Source organism: Mobula birostris, chromosome 9 (genome assembly GCF_030028105.1).
Source record: "Mobula birostris isolate sMobBir1 chromosome 9, sMobBir1.hap1, whole genome shotgun sequence".
In the NCBI taxonomy this organism is placed as follows: domain Eukaryota; kingdom Metazoa; phylum Chordata; class Chondrichthyes; order Myliobatiformes; family Myliobatidae; genus Mobula; species Mobula birostris.
In genome coordinates this window covers 104,659,677-104,685,228 of record NC_092378.1, presented here as the reverse complement: position 1 = coordinate 104,685,228, position 25,552 = coordinate 104,659,677, and the positions used below count along the sequence as shown (strand labels likewise).

Sequence of the window (25,552 nt, the reverse complement as noted above, 5' to 3'; positions counted from 1 at the left end):
CCACTCAACAATCTGCTGAAGGACAAGAAATGCTCAGACGACCCTGTGGCTCTTAATGAAGAACAACTGGAAGTATTTTGATGTTTAACGGTAACAGTGTACTGTACCTGTGTTAAGAACCTTTGATGCAGTTGGACAATTCACTCTGTATCTCAATGAGAAACACGTGATAGCAGTCTTAATTCAAGAGCATGGAGACAGACAGCATCCTGTTGGTTAATGCTCTGCAAAAGATTTACTCTATACACTGGCTTCTCAAATGATTCAAATGGTTGCTTCTGGAACCAAGGGTAACATGCCATCAGGTAACATGCCACTGCAACTGAAAGGGCAAGGGCCCCTATCTGGGGAGCAGTAAAGGTACATGTACAGAACTGACAAAATCCAGCCTTTCTCTTCAGCTAAACGCCACTTAATGGGTATGTTACTGGGGAAGTGGAGAGACCTGTGGCACTGGAAGGGCTGCTGTTATCTTGCCTACGTAGTGCACCACGTGCGACACTTGGCGTCACTATCTCACCACCCTCTGGTCAGGTGGCACCAAAGGTCCATAACAGAGGCGGAGAGATTTTGGATAATTGCCTGTCTGGGATATGGGAAAGGCTAGATTGTCCTGGGAACTGATTAACATGGCATTGGCAAACTGCAAAAAGGCAAGTGGATTTGGTTACTGGAAGAATGGCAAATAAACTAATTAAGCAGACTAACAGAATGCACACAGTCTTTGAACTGGTGCAGGTAAATAACACACACAAAATGCTGGAGGAACTCAGCGGGCCAGGCAGTATCTATGGAAAAGAGTACAGTTGAAGTTTCAGGCCGAGACCCTGCAGCAGGACTGGAGAAGAAAAGCTGAGGAGTAGATTTAAAAGGTGGGAGAGGAGCGGATAGGTGAAACCAAGGGAGGGGGAAGGATGAAGTAAAGAGCTGGGAAGTTGATTGAAAAAGATTCGGGGCTGGAGGAGGGGGAGTCTGATAGGAGAGGACAGAAGGACATGAAAGGAAAGTGTGGGGGGGGAGCAGCACCAGAGGGAGGCGATAGGTAGACAAGGAGTTGAGTTGAGGGAGGGAAAAAGGGATGGGGAATGGTAATGGGGGGGGGGAGAACATTACCGGAGGAGTTTGAGAAATCGAGGTTCATGCCATCTGGTTGGAGGCTACCGAGACAGAATATAAGGTGTTGTTCCTCCAACTTAAGTGTGGCCTCATAACAACAGTGGAGGAGGCCATGGATAGACATATCAGAATGGGAAGTGTAATTAAAATGGGTGGCCACTGGGAAATCCCGCCTTTTCTGGCTGATGGAGCGTAGGTGCTCGGCGAAGCGATCTCCTAATCTATGTGGGTGTCGCTGATTATACAGGAGGAGGCCACACCCAGAGTACCAGACACAGTATATGACCCCAACAAACTCACAGGTGACGTGTCGCCTCACCTGGAAGGACTATTTGGAGCCCTGAATGGTAGTGAGGGAGGATATATAGGTGCAGGTGTAGCACTTGTTCCGTTTGCAAGGGTAAGTGCCAGGAGGGAGATCAGTGAGGAGGGATGAATGGACAAGGGAGTCAAGTAAGGAGCGGTCCCTGCGGAAAGCAGGAAGTGGAGGGGGAAGGAAAGATGTGCTTGGTGGTGGGATCCCATTGGAGAAGGCGGAAGTTGTGGAGGTTTATGTGCTGGACGTGGAGGATGGTGGGGTAGTAGGTGAGGACAAGAGGTAGAGGATAGGGTGAGAGCACCCGTGCGTGAAATGGACCACACTCCTCAACCTGGTGGAAATTATCCTCATTCGAAATAATTTCTCCTTTGGCTCCTCCCACTTCCTTCAAACAAAATGTGTCACCATGGGCACTTGCATGGGTCCCAGCTATACCTGCCTGTTGGCGACGTGGAACAGTCTATGTTCCAAGTCTACACTGGTGACCACCTGCATTTTTGCTACGCTACATCGACGACTGCATTGGTGCTGCTTCTTGCATCCATGCTGAACTCATCGACTTCATCCACTTTGCCTCTATCTTTCACCCTGCCCTCAAATTTACCTGGTCCATTTCTGACATCTCCTCTCTCCCCTTTCTCAATCTCTCTCTGGAGGCAGCTTGTCTATTGATGTGTGTACAAACCCACAGATGCTTATAGCTACCTGGATTATACCTCCTCCCACCCTGTTACTTGTAAAAACACCATCCCCTTCTCTCAATTCCTCCATCTCCACTGCATCTGCTCTCAGAGTGAGGCTTTTCAATCCAAAATGACGAAGCTGTCCTACATCAAAGAAAGGGGCATCCCTTCCTCCACCATCAATGCTGCCCTCAACTGCATCTCTTCCATTTCACGTACGTCTGTTCTCACCCCCTCCTCCCACCATCCTACCAGGAATAGGGTTCCTGTTGTTGTCCCTTACCACCCCACCAGCCTCCATGTCCAGCACACACAATTCTCCGCAACCTCTGCCATCTCCAACAGGATCCCACCTCCAAGCACATCTTTCCCTTTCTCTCTCCCCCCTCCCCCACTTTCTGCTTTTTGCAGGGATCTATCCCTCCGATCCTCCCTTGTCCATTTGTTTCCTCCCTACTGATCTCCCTCCTGTCACTTATCCTTGCAAGCAGCACAAGTGCTACACCTGCCCCTATACCTGCTCCCTTACTACCATTCAGGGTCCTGAACAGTCTTTTCAGGTGAGGCGACTCTTGTGAGTCTGTTGGGGTCACCTACTGTGTCCAGTGCTCCCGGTGTGGCCTCCTGTATATTGGTGAGACCCGACGTATAGCGCCCCCCCCCCCAATTCACCATTCCCCATCCTCCTTTCCCTCTCTCACCTTATCTCCCCTTATCTCCCCCTTCAGTTTTCAGCTATCACCTTGTGTTTCTCCTTCCCCTCCCCCTACCTTTTAAAATCTACTCCTTAGCGTTTTTTGTCCGGTCCTGCTGAAGGGTTTCAGCCCAAAACATCAACTGTACTTTTTTCAATAGATGCTGGCTGACCTGCTGAGTTCCTCCAGCATTTTGTGTGTGTGTGTTGCTTGGGTTTCCAGCATCTGCAGATTTTCTCTTGTTTATGGCAGGTAAGTAACACTTGTGGTGATAAGGGGTGATCTGCTGTCTTTTTTTCACAAAGCTATCACTGACTCTTGTGCAGTGCTAGCCTTCTTTTGCAGCAAGTAAAATAAACCAGTTATAATTGGTATACTCTTGAGTTTTTTGTTATAAGACGTAGTGAAAAGGTGCTCAACATCATACTTTATATTTATTAATTGTAGGGTATACTGAAAGAGAATACAACAAAGAAAATCTTTCATGTTTGGTAAAGTTTTTCTAGCTGTGTCCAATTTCAACAGCGGCAACAAAGGCTATGTGCGTGGAAGTGTGTTTTTGCGTAGCTGCTCACGTGCACAGGTTAGGGGAAACAGTGATTGTAAGTAATTGGCGAGGAAGGTCCAAGAGGAATTTTGGATGGAAAATACAAGAAAATAGAAGATAACATGAACTTCATCTGGTGCAAATGCTACTATTAATATCCTCTATTTTTGTATTTTGCTTTCTTTTCTGTGTTGTTCCATGGTGCTTCTGATTTAAGCCTACAGTTCAGTCTTGTTTGCTACTTAATATTTTGCTTTATTTATATATTTGACTTGAGCCAGATTTCCACAAGCTGGCTGGTGCTGTGTATATTATTATGTATAATAAGGTTGCTTCAGAGGATGAGGATCAGCTCTCTAATAGGAACAAAAAAACACCTTAACTAGCTCAATATTTCTCTTTACAGCCATATAGTTATTTACAATATAAACTTGTTGAAATGCAAAGATGTGCATGAAATCTAGGTTTTTTTAAATTCCGGACTGGAATGAAGTCAACAGCAAACATCTGTGAATGAAAGTGAAAACTGGAATTGTCTACAGCTGTAACAAGTATAAATGTCTGGATGTATTAATACACTTTTGAAATTTATTGAAGGAAGACTGAAGTTCCTCCCTGCTTTTACAGGTTTCCCCTGCCATCCGAAGGTAGAGTGTTCCTATGAAACGGTTCGTAAGCTGGACTGTTGTAAAGCGAAGAAGCAATTACCATTTATTTATATGGGAAAAATTTCTGAGCGCTTGCAGACCCAAAAATAACCTACCAAATCATGCCAAATAATACAAAACCTAAAATAACAGTAACATATAGTAAAAGCAGGAATGATATGATAAATACACAGCCTATATAAAGTAGAAATACTTTTCCACAATCATTACTGCACTGCTCTCCGTAGTGAAAATCTCATGCAAGCGCTCTCGGCAGAAAAATGGCACAAGCGCTGTCGGCAAAAACACTCTCTCCAATAACTTTTAAGCTATGAAGCTGCCAAATCATACCAAATAACACTTAAAAATACCCAGCCTATATAAAGTAGAAATAATATATGTACAGTGTAGTATCACTTACGGGAATCGGGAAGACATCGAACACACTGATGATGGTGTGTTAGGCTGAGTCGTCGGAGGTTGGGGTGGTGCAGTGGCCCCCACCCTCTGGGCAGCGACCTGATACCGATCCACGAAGAATGCAGTGGTACAGTGGTAGCTGGAACACACTCAGCACATCTTTAAGAAAAAAGCCGAAATAAACATGTGAATTAATTAGGTGCTGCCGAGCACGTAATTGTCGGCCCAGATCAGAGGCAATTGCCAATTGCACCTAATGCAATTAACATGTTTATTTTGGCTTTTTTCTTAAAGATGTGCTGAGTGCCTCCCAGCTACCGCTGCATTCTCCGCGAATCGATATCTGTCCGCAGCCTGGGGGTTGGGGTGGTGGGACACTGGGGTGTCATTTCATCGTTGTCTGTTTTCATTAGGGCAGGCAGGTCATCTTCTCCTATGACTGCCCACCTTGATGTCGAAGATCAGGGTTCATTGTCTGCTGTGGCTGACGTGGAACCTTGAAAAACAACAGTATGCTTGACTGCTAGCCTTGCGCATTTTTCTATCATGCAGTTCTTTGTAAGCACTCAAGCCATCTTGCAAATATGCCCTAAACCGACATACCCTTTCAAAATTAAAGTCGTACTTTACCATTGCAGTGAAAATCTCACGCAGTTGCTTCATGTTCAGTTCCTGGACAACTTCACTTTCGGTCCATTCGCTACTGCATTCGGTTTCGATTGTCATCCTTACCTCTTCCAATTGCATCACCTCTTCGTCTATCAGTTCTTGGTCATGAGATGCCAAAACCTCTTCAACATCATCTTCGTCAACTTCCACAAGCCAAACTCACTTTGTCCTTACTTTGTTCACCACGATCAAAACGCTTAATTATGTCTAGTTTTATGCTAAGTGTAACACCCTTACGAGCTCTTTCAGGCTTTTCTGATACCTTAGAACTCATCTTGCTAAGGGCTGCTCACAGGCACGTGTTTAAGCAATGCCGGCGAGAATGCCATTCCGAATCCCAGGGAGAGCAGCTGCTCGGGGCGCGCACTGATTTTTTCATAAGTGAAAACACCTGTTAGCGAAAACAGGTAAATAATGTAGGTCTTTCGTAACAGTGAGGTTTCGTAAAGCGAACGTTCGAAAAGCGGGGGACACCTGTATTCTCCTTGAACAATTATGCTATTTAAAAGAAAAATTAGGCTACGTCCACAATAGACTGGATAATTTTGAAAATGCTGGTTTCGTGTAAAAACGATAGGCGTCCACACCAGGCGTTTTTGAAAATACCTCCGTCCACATTAAAACGGGTATTTGGGCGAATCTCCTCCTACTGGGCATGCGCGGGACTCATCTACAGAAAACAAGTGAAGAGGAAACAGTATACTTGGTGTGCGTTTGTCCAGTTACAGATTAGAAAGACTTAAAAGGAAATTGCCAAACGAGCTGTTGGCTCTCGCGCAGGAGGACTTAAAATTAAAAAAAACAAATACTGGAGTGTATGGAGGCAACCGACAGGGAGTTCACAGACAGTATGACCCGGCTGACGACAAACATTGAAGAACTGACTAACTCTGTGCAGAGGGATTTGCAATGATGAGGAATATGATGGCCCCCCTCCACCCCCCCCCATACTTTTCATCGCCACAATACCAGCCTCACAGCCATTACAGTAGCTACACATACAGACACACAGACCTCTGGGTGGCCCCACCAATACCTTCCCCACTCCCACAGAGGGGTCACCCTGGAAACATTTCCAACAGCCATAGTCTCTTCACCGATGAGTGGGGCGACAGCTACAACTAAATGCAATAAGACTTGTTACTGGGCAAAAGTGAGATTTGCTGTTACCTCATTTGTTTGCTTTTACTTTTACCATGTCTTTCTGTATTATTTTGCTGTAATTAACATGTGCAATAAAACGAGTTACTCGGCAAAAGTGATTTTATTTTTACCTGAGTAAAAGCGAACGTTACAATTTTCCTTTTTTGGCCTTAACATTTTCACGTCTGTGCCAAACATAAGCTACTACTTAAAAATGACATTTTGGAAGTAGTAACAATTGCATCTATTGACTGTTTGCACAAGCAATACATTAATAAAGCACCTTGTTAAATGTATAAAACATGTCTGCGTCAATGTTATCTTGTATTTCCATACAATGTTACATTAGGCTGTTACACATCTACACATCTGTTGTCAGATACTGTTGTGGTGTTGGAGGTTGTGTTCAAGAAAACAATGAAATGCAGCGCTGCCGCCACCATCTGCTCCGGCACGTCATGACAGCGTTTTTAAAAAGCTCTGGTTACCCCGTACACACTACACCGTCCAACTGGCGTTTTCAGATTTAAACACTCTGGAGAGCGTTTTAGAAAAGCTCCATTTTCGGGGGAGGAAAACACCGTTTCAGTGTGGACGGAGGGTCAAAACAAACAGAAAAAGCTTCAGTTGCGGATTTATCCAGTCTAGTGTGGACATAGCCTTAGAGTTAAGTATCTCTTTGTTTTGTTGTTTGGACAAAGTATACTATTGTACATAAAAGAGCCAAATGATAAATACTTGAAACCATGTGAATCTTTTGAGATAAACATAATATGTTTAAATTGCAATGGAATATTTTGCTGTGCTTAATTGATCTTTTGTACAGACCTGTTTAACAAATGCTTAGTGAAATGTTAAGCATATTTCAATAGTCTCTTAAGCAGAAAATAACTGCTGGGCAATTTTTCAGGTTGATAGCAGCTTGATCAGGAGCTAATAATTAAAACTCAGCAAAACTTGAAGGAAAAGTCATCTTATTTTAAACATCCATGTTTCTATTTTACCCTTTTTTTTTGAGCACCACACAGTGTGGTCATTTTTTTGGCCAGACTTGCCATTTTCCATTATTTTGTTTTGAAAGTTAGACATGGAAGTTAAATAGGAAGTTGTGGTGCAAGCTGAGGCTTCTATCATTGTGTAACGCTCAGCTATAGTGGCTTGTATTTATTCAGGGGAGACCCCGTCCGCTGACCACCTGGTCTCCCGGTGATGTCGGTTGCTGTACAACTGCCACCTGATTCAGCTTCAAACATCAATCATCAGCCAGCACCTTATAGATATTACTGTCTATGAGATTAATAGAAGTTCAATACAAAAAAGGAATGGGAAAGGCGCTAGACTTATCAAAGTTCAATTTCTTCGTGCACACGTTGGAGCTTGGGGACCTCTTCGGGACCACTCTGACCCCTTCGACTCGCAGCTCGGGACCACCTGGAGTGATCAACCTGAGTACGTCTGTCGTCCTCGGGGTCTCTCCTCCAACTCCCCGCCAAAAGCCCTGGTTCCCAGCGATATGAGACAGCGTAACACGCCAAGAAAGAATAACATGGACACCAATTGTCTCATAGTACATCTGCTATCTGTTATAACCCAAGCAAAGTGCTAGCTAGAGACTTCCACAGCATTTAACATAACATAACAAAGAAGCCATTTTAATTTTAACATAACAAAGAAGAAACCCCGTACAATTGTTTGATAGCAAATTGAATGAATCAAACTGGCTGAAGTCAGTCTTCATCTAGATTGATTCAATCAACTGCGAAGTTTAAAGTAAATGTGTAAGCAAGTGAAATGAAAGAAAAGATTGGTATATTGATTTGGCTGTTTGTTGGATTGCTCACTGAGCATGGGGGTTAGATTACCAGTCAAGGTGACATCATCAGTGTGCAATTGAGTGCTGTTTCTGTTGAGTGTTTGCATCTATATTGGTCCATCTTGTTCTGATTGGTTGGCTTTTGCACTGGCTGCTAGACTCTGCTTGGTCTCGGCCAACCAATTAGCTGAGTGATCTCTATTGTCCTATATCCCTGGTTATCGGTCACTGTGAATGTTGATTCCTCGGGTGTCCATGGCTCATCCCTCAGCCCTGATCCCACAGACACCTAGGTTTATAAATTGCACCCAATTCAATATAGTCTTCTGTTGAGAACCAAGCTTCGAAGAATTTTCTTGATTTCTTGCTTTGTGTTTCTGCCAGGATTTGTAGTTTCCTAGACGAACTTGTGTCCTCCTTGGTCTTCATGAACTGGGATGTGACAGAGGATAGAGTCTTCTTACAGCTAGCTGACGTTCATGCAGCCTCGTGATAGTTTTCTCCCTGCCTGTCCTACATAGTGTTTGGGGCATTTTCCACATTGGACATGGTATATTATGTTTGTTCTCTCCAGGTGGGCTGGGCTTTTAGATCTTTGGGTCTTGAGGCAAGCATTCTGATGGTTGTGTTGGGTTTGTGTGCTACTGTTATTCCATGTGGCTGAAGCAGTCGTACCATTAATTTGGAAATATTCCTGATGTATGGAAGGGTTCACCTCTTGTCTGTTCAATAGAAGTTAAAAGGTTGTTTCTCTGGACAAGGCACCTTCTGATGATATTTTTTAGATAGCCGTTGCATGGGAATTCTTTGAAAAGGTGATTTTCTTCTTTCTTCTTGAGGTCCGTGCCAATGCAGTGTGTTTCGACACAGTTGAATAGGGTTTGGATGCAACTTTGTGGCAGTTAGGGTGATCGCTGTGATAATTGGCAGTAAAGTTTAATACAGTTGCATACATTGCTGATTGGCTTTGCACCTCTTTTATCTGATGTTTGTTAGAGCTTTACCATAGAAGTTGAAGAGAATGACCAACTCCATTTCCTAGATGTGCTGATCAGGAAGAATGTGAACAGAAATTTGAAAACATCGGTTTACTGGAAAGGAACAAATATGGACCAAATCCTCAATTATCACAACCAACTGCCACAAACGAAGTTGTGTCCAAACACTATTCAGTTGAATGGAAACACATTGCAGTAACAGTGTCATCAGCAAATTTGAATATGGCATTGGACCTGTGCTAAGCCACACAGTCATAAGTGTAGAGCAGGGGGCTAAGCACACAGACTTGTACAACTATGCTGGTTAAGGTTGAGGAGGAGATATTGTCCATCCAAACTGACTGGGGTCTGCAAGTGAAGAAATCAAGGATCCAATTGCAAAAGGAGATATTGAGGCCAAGCTCTTGAAGCTTTTTGATTAGTATTGAATGCTGAGCTGTAGTCGATTAAAGGGCATCCTGATGTATGCACCTTTGCTGTCCAGATGTTCTAGGGTTGAGTGAAGAGCCAGTGAGATGACGTCTGCTGTAGACCCTTTGCTTCGCTAGGCAAATTGGAGTGAATCCAATTTGCTTCTACGGCGGGACGTCATATGTTTTATCACCAACCTCTCAAAACATTTCAGCACTGTGGATGTAAGTGCTACTGAATGATAGTCATTGAGGCAAGTTACTGTGTTCTTCGTAGGCACTGGTATAATTGAAGCATGCTTGAAGCAGGTGGATACCTCATACTGCTGAAGCGAGAGGTTAAAGGTATTGGTGAACAATCACAGGTTTTTAGTACTTGGCCATGTAACCTCTCTGGGCCGAATGTTTTTTGTAGGTTCACTCTCCTGAAGGCTGCTCACACGTTGGCTTCAGAAACTGAAATAACAGAATTATCAGGAGCTGTGGGAGTTTGTGATGGTTCCTCCATGTTTTGATGGTCAAAGCAAGCATAGAAGGCATTGAGCTCATTTGGAAGTGAAGCCCTGTTATCACCTGTGTCGCTTGATAGTATTCAAGCCCAGCCACAACTTTTGCGCTACCTTCATTGATTCAGGTTTAGTCTGGAATTACCACCTCACCTGTGAAATGGCTTTCTGGAGATCGTACCTGGACCTCTTGTAACTTTCTTGATCATCAGATTTGAATGCCTCTGATCTAACCCTCATCTTGATTGCAGATCTCATGGTTCATCTGTGGCTTCTGATTGGGGAAGACCCTGAATGATTTTGTGGGGACTTAGTCCATGACAACCATTATGTATGCATTCAAATTCACAAATGAGTCCTTGAACACTGCCCAGTTCACCAACTTGAAGCAATCCTCGAGCCGCTCCTCTGCCTTGCATGATCACCTCCTTGTTGTCCTTATCTTTGAAGCTTTCCTCTTTGGCCTCTGCCTGTTTGCAGGTAGAAGGATAGCCAAGTGATGTGATTTACCAAAATGTGGTCTGAGCGTGGAGCGGTAGGCATTCCTTATTTTATTTATTAGGATGGTCTATTGTGTTGGGACCTCTAGTGCTACAGGTTGTATGCAGATGGTAATTGTGTAGGGTTTTCTTAAACAAGCCTGACTGAAATCCCCAACTGTGATTTGAAATGCGTCGGGATGGACTGTTTCTTGTCTGGAGGTGGCATTGTACAGTATCTCAAAGAGCTTGATTATAGTCGGCCACTGGTGACGTGTAAACTGCAGTCAAGGTTATTGAGAACTCCCTAGGTAAGTAGATGGCCTTTGACCTTTAGGTGTTCAAGGTCGAGGGAACGCAAACTCAACAAAACTGCCACGTCAAAGCACCACTCTATATCTTTTGCCTTTTCTGAATCAGCATTTCGGAAAATCTGTAAATCGAGAAGCCTTTGGGTCTGATTGCTATATCTGGCCTGCTGGGAGAAAGTTGTGTCTTATCAGACATAGAACACAACAATCTTTCATTTCCCTCTGATGCAGGAATCTTGCCCTCAGGTCCTCAGTTTTGTTCGCCAGTGACTGCACATTTGTTAACAAAATGCTAGATAGAAGGGAGCCTCATCCCCCTGTGTTTCATCCTGGGTTGGAGTATCCCCCCTCACCACCACCACCTCCTCGCTTCTGGTCATGGCAATGAATCTGTAAGGCGTTCTATATGCTTGGTCTGCTGCATCCTTCAGAGGATTGTGAAATCTGTAGATTACTTAATTTACATTGCTTAAAGAGAAATTAGATGTTGCAGATTGCAGTGAGAGTAATTCAAAAGAGGTATATTTAGAATTATTGTACATAGCCCATAGAACATCAGCATGGTTCACTGGCACCATCTTGATGTTCAAAAGTGGCTTCAAGCACTGGATCATTCAAAAAAGAATAATTTAAGAATTATTATTCACTATAAGAAAGGTAGGACATTATAATTCAGCTTGACAGTAGTAGGAGAAATGCTGGGATCTTATTTAAGTAGTAGTAATTGGACATTTAAAGTGAAAAGTGTGAATAGGTGTACAATAATTCCTGAGGAGACTGTGGTCCTTTAACATCTGCCGGATGATGCTGAGGATGTTCTAAGAGTCTGTGGTGGCCAGTGCGATCATGTTTGCTTTTGTGTGCTGGGGGCAGCAGGCTGAGGGTAGCAGACACCAACAGAATCAACAAACTCATTCGTAAGGCCAGTGATGTTGTGAGGATGGAACTGGACTCTCTGACGGTGGTATCTGAAAAGAGGTTGCTGTCCAAGTTGCATGCCACCTTGGACAATGCCTCCCATCCACTACATAATGTATTGGTTGGGCACAGGAGTACATTCAGCCAGAGACTCATTCCACCGAGATGCAACACAGAGTGTCATAGGAAGTCATTCCTGCCTGTGGCCATCAAACTTTACAACTCCTCCCTTAGAGGGTCAGACACCCTGAGCCAATAGGCTGGTCCTGGACTTATTTCATGGCATAATTTACATATTACTATTTAACTATTTATGGTTTTATTACTATTTAATTATTTATGGTGCAACTGTATGGTTTTATTACTATTTAATTATTTATGGTGCAACTGTATATGAATATAATGAAGGAAAAATAATGTTTGACAATTCTGTGCTTCTGAGGTTTTAACCGCCATAGGTAAATGTGAATCATTGTGGTGTATTTGAATACTCAGAAAAAATTTCAGTAACTGAAATGCTGCCGCGCACAAAGCTCTTGTTGCCATGCGGCTGAAATTGTCTTTTATTCTAATGTTAAAATTTTGAAATTGTGTTAATATAATTTTGAAATCATGTTAATATGGTTGTGAAATGCCATGCAATTATATGTTAATGCATAAATCCGTAAATTTTCTAAATAATGAACATTCCACAACCTTTGAAACATTTTAGAGCTTCAACATATTTACATTGTCAGTGTTTCAAGTTACAATACTGTTACAAGTTATTACAATAAACACAATTAAAGTCGGTAGCTCACTGTCAATAAACCACCAGCCTGCTGATGTCGACACTGTCCAGTCAAAACATTTTACTTTTTCCATTGTGCCATCGGTTGTTTTGATTGCCTGATATTGTTTACTCGTTTTGTGAGTTGGGGTTTGTTTGTATGCTCTGTAAAATTCTATATTCTGATTTGGTAAGTTCTCTTTAAAAAAAATCATAAGATAAGATTTTTGAATTAAAGAGTTAAAGGAAAAAATTCATTTCTGTAGATTTTTTGACTGGTCATTTTATTAAAATTATAAATATTTCACTTGTTAATTTTAAAAAATCTTTTTAATATATTCAGATTATTATTAATGTTAATATCCGAAGGTTGTCAAAAAGAAAAATAGAGGGTCAAATGATTTGAAGATCACAGCTTGTATAAAACTTAAGGTAGCTTTTGCAACTCATAGATACTGAACAAAAGATAAAAATTGGCAAAATTTTAACTTGATACTGGTGATGTATGCACCGTTTATGCAGAATTGTAAGTGAGGGGAGAGGTGAGTAGTGGAAAAAAAATGGAAAGAATGGAACTTAGATTACTTAAAACAACATCTTAACCAGAGAATTCGTATTGATGGCAGTTACCAAATCATGCAGTCAGAAATCTGAAATTATGTGCATGTTAATTGAAGCTCCAAATGAGCACGCAGCAAGAGTGAAACAAGATGCTTTAAAGAAATCTAACTCCAATATGGTCAGTGGTAATTGATGGCATTAATTTAGCAATGGCTACTTTGCATTCTGTGCAAGAAATTCATGCATATGTGGCCAATTATGTAAATATATCAGAGTTGGCACAGGTTGAGTTTGTTGGGTGCATCAGCTTTGTGCTTCAGAGACAGATAATGGAAGAATTGCGGAAATCTGCTTTCTATACACTAATTGCTGATGAAAGTACAGACATTTCGGTAGAGAAAATGCTAACTTTATATTTAAGTTTTGACCAGTAAATGAAACTGTTGTGGGTATTTTGAAACTAACTGCATGTGACAATATCACTATTGTTGAAGCAATAAAAAAAAGTTATCAATAACAATCTAGATATTGAAAAGATGGTGTTTACGCCAGACAGGGCAAATGCTATTCTTGGTGTAGAAAATAATAGTGTAACAGCAATTCTTTGACAAGAAATAAACTATCTGTCTGAGCAATATTGTGTTGCAAACAGAGAAGTCCTGGGATTAGACAATGCAGGGAAAAAAGTATCAAATATGCAAGATATAGAAACACTGCTACCAGTGTTGAAGTGACATAACATTTAAAAAGAAAGCTAGAAGAATCACCTAATGTAACTGAATGTGATGTTATGTCATTTAGACCACTAAATGAAGTAAGGTGGCTGTCGAGACATTTTGCTGTTACTGCTTTAATGAGGAATTACAACAGCTTGATCCAGTATTGCAAAGAGCAAGTCCATGAATTTAACAATCCGATCAGCAGTTACTGCCTGATAATTTTAACCAATCCGCAATATTGACTAAATTAACTGTCTATAACGATGTTTTAGAAGATCTAGCATCTCTTTATAAATTCCTTCAGAAAAGCTGTTTGAACATAAAGCACTGCAGTTTGCAAAAGCAATCATTAACAAGTTACAGTAACAGTATCTTGGCGATACTGTTTATTAGTGCAGGGGTCCCCAACCTTTTTTGCACTGCGGTCCGGCTTATTATTGACAATATTCTTGCGGACTGGCCGACCCGGGGAGTGGGGGGGGGTGGGTAGGGTTGCCAACGGACAAGAGTAGCAGTCAAATACGTTGTGTTTGCCCCAAGAAAGACTACAATTACCATGAAGCCTTGCGCGGGCACCAGTGTACATGCGTGTATGTGCAGATTTTTTTTCTACAAGTCGCTTTTGGCGATTCTTTTGGTGGGGTAGAGTGTTAATCCCGACTGGAATAAGTTAATCATGACTGGGATAAGTGGCTAATACACTCAATTTTGTTTCTAAAAGGGTTTATCTAACGAATTTAATATTAAACGCACAACATATTTTCCTCGCATGAATATAGTGATAAGTCAATTATCAGGGGAGGACAGGAGAGCTTGAAGTAAGTGTTGAACGAACTTCCAGTAGAAGTGGTAGAGGCAGGTTCGATATTATCATTTAAAGAAAAATTGGTAGGTATATGGACAGGAAAGGAATGGAGGGTTATGGGCTGAGTGCAGGTCGGTGGGACTAGGTGAGAGTAGCGTTCGGCACTGACTAGAAGGGCCGAGATGGCCTGTTTCCGTGCTGTTATTGTTATATGGTTATATAGGTCACTTATAAATCAATAACATCATAACATTTTAAGTAACGTTTGGATATTAAACATACAGCACATATTTTCCCCGTATGAACATATAAAATAATTGTAACCCACCAATATCGCTGAATCAGTGGGAGCCCTGGGCTTGTTTCCCTGCAACAACACGGTCCTATCGAGGGGTGATGGGAGACAGCGATATTCGAAGGGAGTTCCTTATGTCCAGTCTGTTCTGCAATTTAGTTTTCGTTGCATTCATTGCAGAGATATGTTGGAAATGGAAGCAACGTTTTCAGTGCTTTCATGGCTACCTCAGGATATTTAGCCTTGACTTTGATCCAGAATGCCAGCAGAGATGTTATGTCAAACATGCTTTTCAGCCCGCCACCATTTGCAAGCTCCAGGAGTTGATCTCCTTCCCGCACTGACATGGACGACGCATGCGTAATGACCTCACATGCGTAATGAGCTCACGTGTGTTCAAGCTCAACAGTGCGTGACAGGGAATGAGGAAAGGTGTAGCTGACTCATATCGCCAAATCATCGTTTCCTCGCAGCCGGGTAGTACATGCTTTGTGGCCTGGTACCGGTCCGCGGCCCGGTGGTTGGGGACCGCTGTATTCCTGTGACAAAGTGAAATAACTGCATCTGAGTTCTGATGTTGATACTGCACCTATTATTTGATTCAGTCAACGTGTGTGTAATCACTTGGATAGTAGATTTCCTGATAATAGGTTAAGAGAATGATAAGCTTTTGACCCTGTTACTATTGCAAATGCAGCCCATTTTGAATTTCGAAAAGAGAATATTGTATGACTGAGAAAAAAAACTCAGCTACTACTATGAACTGCAACAAAAGTGTTGCCTGAGAAATATCATAGCAATACTGTGATTTCAAATTTGTAATTTTTGAAAAAGTTAAGACTGGTTCAGTTAAGATGTTCACTAATATGTTGAACTGTGTACTTAGAAACAAAGAATTTGAAGAACTGTTGACATTGTTGGAACATTTCAAGCTTCTAGTGCAGTCTGCGAACGTGGATTCAATCTAATGAATTCAATCAAGTATAAATCCAGAAACAGCCCGGAAGTAGAACATTTGGATGATCTAATGAAGATTAAGATGCATCTTTCATCTGGATGCAAAATTAATCTGGACAGTGTTTTTCGACAATGGATACGTAATAAAAAAGTTTATGTGAAAGCTTGTTTTGTACTGTATTTCATTATTCCATTCAATTAAGAAATAAAACCAAAAGTATGTGATTTTTTTCAGTTTTCATTCTAAATATTCCGAGTATACATATTACAAAAAACACTTAAAGTGCCACACAGATTTAAGGCTAGGTAAATAAATTAAAATCTGGAAAAAAATTCTCTTCAGAGCAATAGTTGCTCCGTGCAGGTGTTTTTAAAAAAAAAGTGAGAGGGAATGTTGGATGGAAAGCAGAATAGAAATAGAGTAGTTATTTAGTGCTGAGAAGCTTTGACTAATGGGTTGCTGCAAAGATCAGTGCTACTGTCAGTTTTTCACAAATTGTATCAACTTAATGAAGAACAACATATCCAAATTTGCCAATTATATAAAGCCAAATGGTATTGGTTAATTAAAGGAAATGCCAGAAATAGTCAGGTCAGGAACATCTATGAAAGAAGAACAGAGTTGATAATTAAGCTGAAAACCTTTTAGTAGACTTTTGACATTTGTTGGCAGGGACTTGGAATTAATGTATAGCTACAGCAAGTAATTAAGATGACAAATGTTGCATTCTCATCTTTGGAAGTGGGATCTCCCAGTGGCCATCTGGTGGATAGAGCGAAGGGTCAAACAGATTTAATTATAAGAAAACAGGAATCTTGCTCCAATGGAGGAGTGGGTTTGGGGTTCTGCCATTTTAACTGTCACTCATTATTTGGGTCACACTTCTGTTTTTGTGGATGTCTACAAAAAAAAAATCAGGATGTATATTGTATACATTTCTCTAATATTAAATGGAACTATTGAATTATGTGGTCCTGCTGAAACTATATGTGGTATACAGGCTTGTCTCCCTATCCAAGGCAGGATGTCCTTGTAATCAAAAGATGACTCACCAGATTGATTCCAGGGATAGTGGGCAACACACACAAAATGCTGGAGGAACTCAGCAGGCCAGGCAGCATCTACGGGAAAAAAGTACAACTGACGTTTCAGGCCGAGACCTTTTGGCAGGACTGGAGGAAAAAAAGATGAGTAGATTTAAAAGGTGGGGGAGGGGAGAGAGAAACACAAGGTGGTAGGTGAAACTAGGAGGGGGAGGGATAAGTAAAGAGCTGGGAAGTGGATTGGTGAAAGAGATTCAGGGCTAAAGAGGGGGAGTCTGATGGGAGAGGACAAAAGGCCATGGAAGAAAGAAAAGGGGGGGAGGAGAAGTTTGAGAATTCAGTGTTCATGCTATCAGGTTGGAGGCTACCCAGGAGGAATATAAGGTGTTGTTCCTCCAACCTGAGTGTGGCTTCATTGCAACAGTAGTGCAGGCTATGGATTGACATGTGGGAATGGGAAGTGGAATTAAAAGGCTGGCCACTGAGAGATGCCACTTCTTTGGGTGGATGGAGCGTAGGTGCTTGGTGAAGCAGGCTCCCAATCTACATCGGTTCTCACCAATATACAGGAGGCCACACAGGGAGGACCGGACACAGTATATGACCCAACGGACTCACAGGTGAAGTGTCGCCTCACCTGGAAGGACTGCTTGGGGCCCTGAGTGGTAGTGAAGGAGAAGGTGTAAGGGCAGGTGTAGCACTTGTTCCACTTGCAAGGGTATATGCCAGGCGAGAGATCAGTGGGGAGGGACATATGGACAAGGGAGTTGCATAGGAGTGATACCTGTGGAAAGCAGAAAGTTTGGGGTGGGGGGTAAGAAGGATAGATGTGCTTGGTGGTGGGATCCTGTTGAAGATGGCGGAAGTTCTGGAGAATTGTGTGCTTGACATGGAGGCTGGTGGGGTGGTAGGTGAGGACAAGAGGAACCCTATCCCTGGTAGGGTGGCCGGAGGGTGGGGTAAGAGCAGACATGCATGAAATGGAAACTGTTCCAGGGATAGCAGATATGTTGTCTGAGGAAAAATTAAGCAGACTGCATTTAAGCAGTCAAATTTGAGGAATGAGAGAAGATCTCATTGGAATGTGCAGAATTCTTTTGGATTTGACAGGATAGAAGTAGGGTTGGCGTCATCAAAATGAGGCACAGTACTTTCCAAATCAGGAGTCATTCATCAGAGACTAATGAAACTTGTAACTTCTTTCCAAGGAGTTTTAATGATTTAGTAGCTACATACCTTCCACTTGGCAGCCGATAATTTGTTAGATGAGAATCAAAAAATTTGGGGTTTGAGCAGGAAAGTTGCGTTGAAGTGAATGATCGTACCAAATGGCTGAACAGGCTGAGAAACCTCTTAATGTTTATATTTTTGTAGATGCAGTAAATGCAAATGAAATAATATAACTTTACAACTGTATATATGATCATTTGAGCTCTAGAAGTATCCATACATTGGGCCAACCTGTAATTGTACAGCTGTCACACCTGACAATATGGAAAATTTGCTCTTAATCCTTTTCACAGAAAGCATGACAAATGCAGTCCAGCTAATTACTGTTCCAAATGGCAACATACCAATCACCCTCTGTGGGAAAAGCCTATCCCTCGGATCCCCTTTAAATTCTTCCTCTCATCTTAATCTTGATTTCTAATCTTATCTAGATTTAAGATTAGGCCTCTATTTTTAGACCCCTTGGGCGAGAAAGACTGTGACCGTCTGAGTGTCTCTCAGTGTTTTATAAACCTGAGATCGCTTCTCTGCCTCTGCTCCAGGGAAAACAGTCCCAGCCTTTTCAGTCTCTCCTTATAAACTAGAGTCTTGCAGTCCTGCGACATCCTTAGGAACCTTTTCTGCACCCTCTCTAGCTTTGTCACATCCTTCCTATGTTATACACCCAGAATTGCACACAATTTGCAATTTCACCAACATCCTATGCGAAAAGTGACATCCCATCTTTTGTATTCTTTGTCCTGTCTGATGAAGTGAAGCTTGCCAAACAATGTCTTGACTACTTGTTTGACCTGTATCACCATTTTTGGGAAAGTTTGTGCCTGTATCCCTTGGTTTTTCTGTACTTCAACACTCCCTAGCGTCCTCTATATTTATTGTGTTGTCCTGCCTTGGTTGAACTTCCTAAAATGCATCACTTCACAAGTTTGAGTTAAATTCCATCTGTCATTCCTGTACCCATTTTCCTCATTGATATAACCAAGCTTTGAATTCCTGCAATGATAATTGGGTTTTCGCCCAGAAAATCAATATCCTGTGTACTGTGGTCATCAAGTCATGTTGTAATCAACCGGTATGTTTTACTACATGCATTTTTTGGTAAGTAGTGTTGCAAGAGTAGGTGCTTTTGCTTTGGAGAATGCTGCAGAATGTATAGTATCTTTCTCGTTAGAACCACAGTACTACTTTGTAAAAGATATAATATAAATTCAGTTAATTTCTTTGGAACTGACTGAGTATTTGACTTCAAAAGTAGCCTTGATTTCTCTTTCCACAGAATCTGCCTGAGCTGTTGAGGATTTTTGTTTTGTTTTTATTTCTGATTTGGAGCTTTTAGAGGTTTGAATTTCCATGTATCATTTGTAATGCAGCAAGAAAAAGTGCAATAATCTATGCAGCAAGATCTGTCTATAAACTTTAGTGGCTCTTTTAACTAAAATAGATGTCATGGCTCTGGTTGTTTTTTATATTGAACTCTGTCTCTAAATGTCACCAGTCCTGTTCAACAATATTAAGATCAGGAGTTAGAACATAGAACATAAAATATTACAGTACAACGCAGGCCCTTTGGCCCTCCATGTTGTGCTGATCTTTTAACCTATTCTGAGATCAATGTCACTCTTCCTTCCTACATTGCCCTCCAGGTTTTTCTATCTTCTATGTGCCTTTCTAAGAGTTTCTTAAATACCCTTAATGCATCTGTGTCTATCGCCACCATCGGCAGAGCTTTCCTTGCACTCATCACTTCGTGTTTTTTTTTTAAATTGCCTCTGACATCCCAAACAAAAGGAATTCTGCCCTTTATTTTCCTCCAATCACCTTAAAATTATGCCCCCTCATATTAGCCATTTCTGCCTTGGGAAAAGGTCTCTGGCTATCTACTCAATCTATGCCTCTTGTACACCTCTGTTACGGCGCTTCATATCTTCTTCCTTTCCAAAGAGAAAAGCCCTAACTCACTTGATCTTTCCTTATAAGATATGCTCTCTAATTCAGGCTGCATCCTGGTAAGTCTACTCTGCATCATTTCTGCAGTTATCCTTCCTTTGCTGAGGTAACCTTAACAATACTCCAAGGTTTTTATAGAGTTACATTCATACCTTGCAGCTCTTGAACTCAATCATCTGACTAATGAAGGCCAATACACCAAATGCTATCAACTTTTGAGGAATCTATGGATGTGGACCCAAAATTCCTCTGTTCCTTCCCACTGTTAAGAATCCTGATATTCTGCCTTCCAAAGTGAATCACTTCACGCTTTTTTGGGTTGAACGCCATCTGCCACCTCTTGGCCTAGCTCTGTATCCTGTCAATACAATGACATTCTACACTATCCACCACACTACCAACCTTTGTGTCATCTGTAAACTTACTAACTCACCCTTCCACTTCCTCATCCAAGTCATTTAGAGCAATCATAGAGCAGGAATCCCAGATCACTATGCAGTACCACTGGTCGCTGACCTCCAAGCAGAAGAAGCTCCATCTATAATCCACCAACACACATCAAAGTTGCTGGTGAACGCAACAGGCCAGGCAGCATCTCTAGGAAGAGGTACAGTCGACGTTTCAGGCTGAGACCCTTCGTCAGGAGCCAGGGTCTCGGCCTGAAACGTCGACTGTACCTCTTCCGAGAGATGCTGCCTGGGCAACTTTGATGTGTGTTGCTTGAAATTCCAGCATCTGCAGAATTCCTCTTGTTTGCATCTATAATCCACCTTCAGCTTTCTATGGGTAAGTCAGTTCTGCATCCACACAGTCATGTTGCCCTGGATCCCATACCATCTGACTTTCTGACTAAGTTCAGCATTTGAATGATTGCAAGCTAAGTACATTTGCATGGAAGTGGTTGTCAGAGATGCTGCTAAATTCTGTTGAAAATAAAATTTGTTTGAGATTGAGATCTTGCCCAGTTAGACACAAATTGGTAGTGAGTGATTTTTTATCTTACTTTAAGAGCCTTTGCAGATGTTTTGGTTAAAACATTTGGAATGATAGAACATGGGTTCAAGTCTACATAAAGCTTTTCTGTAAAACTTTGATCTTTATTCCTCTCAGTGCTGCCAATGTGTTTTATGTTATAAAAGATACTAAATGGAAATAAGTTGGTCTGCCACTTAGAGTAGTTTCTGATAGGCGTCTGGGCAGTGCAAGTAGCTATCCATTTGATTGAGAAGCATTATGCAGAAACATCAGAGAAGATTGCTATTGTGAAATTTTAGGTTTTTGAAAAGAGATGAGAGATTTCTGGTATATCCTGCAAACTAGTGGGATTATATTTACAATCACCTGCTTATTATTAAAGTATGTATGTCTTAATCCATTTTCTTAATAAGCATTTTTCTTTTAGGGAACTCCAAGCACAAGAAGCATTGCAGAATGGCCAGCTCGGAGCAGGGGAAGGCCTTCCTGATCTCCAACCAGGTGTGCTAGCTAGTCAAGCCATGATAGAGAAAACACTATCTGAAGATCCAAGATGGCAGGGTAAGGATAGAGTGAACTACATGTGAAATATCACTTAAAACTTGGTTCCTTAATGGGTGTCATGTCTTTTTAGATGCTTTTCATTATTTCAGTAGGTTTGTTAGTGTTCAGCCTCTTGTGCAAGAGCAACAGAACACCTCCAAGCTATATAATGCTTCAGAATATGAGAAAGCACATCAAGAAAGGTATTAATGAATCAGAGTGATAGAGTTAGTAAGCACAGAGTTGGTCTATTTGCCCTTTGGCTGTAGTTAGTAATACTTCCTATGCTAAATCAGTTTTCCAGCAGATAGTTCATGTTCTGAGCCATGGTACTTCAAGTGCTTGTCTAGAAACTAAAATATTGTGAGTACCTGCCTTCACACTTCTTCAAGCCATGCATTCCAGATTTCAGCAACCCTCTGAGTGGGGGAAAAATCTTTTAAATCTCCTATAAATTTCTTACTCCTTACCTTAACCTTTTACTTTGATTTAGCCATCCCCACTAAAAAGGGATACATTTTTTTCCTATTTGCGGCCCACAGTTTTGTGTATCTCAATCAGATCTCCTCCTTCACCTTGTGCACCCATCTTATTTCTCCGTATCGCTGAGGGGTTCCTTTCCGACCAACGTCCTGGTGAATCTCCTTTGTATCTCTTCCAAAGTAAACATCTTTCTTAATCTGATCAGAACTGCCAACACTATATCAGTTGTGGCCTAATGAATGCTTTGTATGACTGTACCATAATTTCTCTACTTTTATATTCTTTACCTTGTCTAATGAAGACAATAATTCTCTGCAGCCTTAACCACCTTATCTGCCTATGCTGCTACCTTATGGGTTCCTTGGACATGGAAACCAAGGGTCATCTGTTTCTGTACTGTCTGGGATACTACCATTCATTGTGTCTACCCTGAGATTTTGTCCTCCCAAATGAATCACATCACATTTTTCAGGACAGAAATTCATGTTATTTTTCAGCTCATCATAACAACAGATCAATATCATCTGTGGCTGAAGATTATCTTCTTTGCTTTCAGTTACACCATCAATCTTTGTGTATTCTTTGAATTTAGTCACAATTTGTACATTTATTTTCACATTAATGTATGGAACAAATAGAATGGTTCCTAGTACTGATCCCTACAGTGCACCACTGGTTACAGGCTCCCAATCACCAAAACATAAACAACTATTAACTGTCAACTTCTAACTTCACCACCAAGCCAGTATTGATCCAATCTCATATCCTTTGGGCTCTTTCCGTTTATATCAGTCCAAAACAATAATAGTGAGGGATCTCAGTTGCTCTAAAATTAACTGGGCTGCAGTCAGTGTAAGGGGGTACAGGGCACAGCATTAAATTCAGTGGAATTTTTAAGCAACAATGCAAAAAGTCCCGACAAGAAATTGGAGGGCATTTCTGCATTTAGGAATAAATATAGGGAGTATCAGTGGGAAATCAATCATAGTATTGATCATTTAATTCTGTTTTGTTATGGTATAGACTAAGGATAAAATTTGAAGAAAGATTCTGAATTAGAAATGAGACTTAGAAGTGATTTACCAAAAATGGGTTTGCAGAGTAGACTTGATGGGCCAAATGGGCCAAATTCTATTCCTCTGTCTTATGGACTGGAAATAACTTTTTGAATATAAATTGATGCCAGAGCACTGAAGGCATTCAAGAAAGATTCAAGGTGTCTTGGAGTAAATATTTTCCCATAAAGAAAAAGGACAATACTAATCTTAAGGCCCTCTTATACCAACTTTCCAGAACCTTTTTGCTACTCCTGCCTTGTTTGCATCACATTCTCTTATCCCTGATCAAAACACAATAATATCTTATTGGTGTTGAAGGAACAATGATGACTATTCCCCTCTTCCTCTCTCTCTCCCCCCCTCCCCCTTGCAGGTTGTAAACCCAAACATTGGCTAAGCAATATATCTTTCCGATATCTTGCTGTTTGTTGATGAACTGGTGTCAGTGTCCTTGCTTTACTGACCTTTGCTAACATTGTAGTTGTGTTGGCTGCACCCACTTAAATGACTTCCTACATCACGATGTTATGGTCAGTTGGCCATTATACCTGGTTGACAACCGCAGAGATTGAGATAATGGCACAGGTCAAGACTCGTGTGCTCTAAATATTCTTTACCTACTTCATTTGCAGTTTCAAGTCCCTAACCCTGACTAATCCAGAAAATTCTTTTAAGTACTGGGAATTTTTCAGAATAAAGTGAGACAAAACCAAATACTGTACATGTCAGATAGTGAGAGTTCAAAGCCTATGAGAATATAGAAAATACAGAAGTGACTCTTTAGGATGCAAGGAATATATGAAAAAAAACACTGGCAAGTAAAATCAAAGAAAATTCAAGCATCTTTTCTAAGTGCATAAAGAGCAGAAGAAAAAAAATAGACATGTAAGACACACATCTGCCCTCACTCTATCCTCCCGCCACCCCACTAGGAACAGGGTTCCCCTGGTCCTCACCTACCACCCCACCAGCCTCCAGTCCAACATATAATTCTCCGTAACTTCCACCACCTCCAATGGGATCCCACCACTAAGCACATCTTTACCTCGCCCCCCCCTTTCCGCAGGGATTGCTCCCTTTGCGACTCCCTTTTCCATTTGTCTCTCCCCCCCCCCCCCATCCCTCCCCACTGATCTCCCTCCTGGCACTTATCCTTGTAAGCGGAACAAGTGCTACACATGCCCTTACATTTCCTCCCTTACCACCATTTAGGGCCCCAGACAGTCCTTCCAGGTGAGGCGACACTTCACCTGTGAGTCGGCTGGGGTGATATACTGCGTCCGGTGCTCCCAATGTGGCCTTCTATATATTGGTGAGACCCGACACAGACTGAGAGATCATTTTGCTGAACACCTACGCTCTGTTCGCCAGAGAAAGCAAGATCTCCCAGTGGCCACACATTTTAATTCCACATCCCATTCCCATTCTGATATGTCTATCCACGGCCTCCTCTACTGTAAAGATGAAGCCACACTTAGGTTGGAGGAACAACAACTTATATTCTGTCTGGGTAGCCTCCAACCTGATGGCATGAACATTGACTTCTCTAACTTCCGCTAATGCCCCACCTCCCCCTTGTACCCCATCCGTTATTTATTTATATACACACATTCTTTTTCTCTCTCTCCTTTTTCTCCCTCTGTCCCTCTCACTATACCCCTTGCCCATCCACTGGGTTTTTTCCCCCTCTCCCCCTTTTCCTTCTTCCTGGGCCTCCTGTCCCATGATCCTCTCATATCCCTTTTGCCAATCACCTGTCCAGCTCTTGGCTCCATCCCTCCCCCTCCTGTCTTCTCCTATCATTTTGGATCTCCCCCTCCCCCTCCCACTTTCAAATCTCTTACTAGCTCTTCCTTCAGTTAGTCCTGACGAAGAGTCTCGGCCAGAAACGTCGACTGTACCTCTTCCTAGAGATTCTGCCTGGCCTGCTGCGTTCACCAGCAATTTTGATGTGTGTTGGTTGATGTAAGAAGTTATTAGGGACCATTAAAGAAGCCCATGTATGGAAGTGAAGGTTGTGGGCAAGATCCTTAATCAAACGTGGCTAGTTCTGATACAATTCACAAGAAAGCATGTTTCCTGAAGTTGGAGCGTTCATGTCTGAAGGCTCCACTTTGCTTAGATAAATTATCAGGCTTACATTGAGCCTCCTTGTAACAGTGCAGGAAGTCACAGACAGGAAGATCAGAGTGAGAGTGAGGAGATGCTTTACCAGTGTAATGATCTTTAAGGTACTTTTCCATCCAATGCAGAAGATGAAGTGTCTATCCTTTCATCTTTTTTCAGAAAATAAAAGCAGTCTTTCCAGCTGAAGCAGTGATATACTTGCACTTCTGATCTAGGCTATTGTATTAGCTATTCACAATGTGGCCTTTTCTACAAAAGAGTAACCAAACATTCCACAGGAGTGACTTTGAGCTTCCAGTTGTCTGCCACATTAATTTACCATGCCAATTCTTGTGTGATCTCTTATATTATTGCAGAGTCCTAAT

General features: G+C 41.7%; 1 protein-coding gene across 2 annotated transcripts in view; it reads left to right on the top strand.

Moving 5' to 3' along the window:
* The window catches only part of unkl (unk like zinc finger), a 154,884-nt gene that overhangs the window by 63,081 nt on the left and 66,251 nt on the right, over positions 1-25,552 (top strand). For both annotated transcript variants that reach the window (XM_072268524.1, XM_072268523.1), the window contains exon 4: positions 21,404-21,537. In XM_072268524.1, coding sequence (XP_072124625.1) covers positions 21,404-21,537 — 134 coding nt within the window. The remainder of the gene's footprint in view (positions 1-21,403; positions 21,538-25,552) is intronic.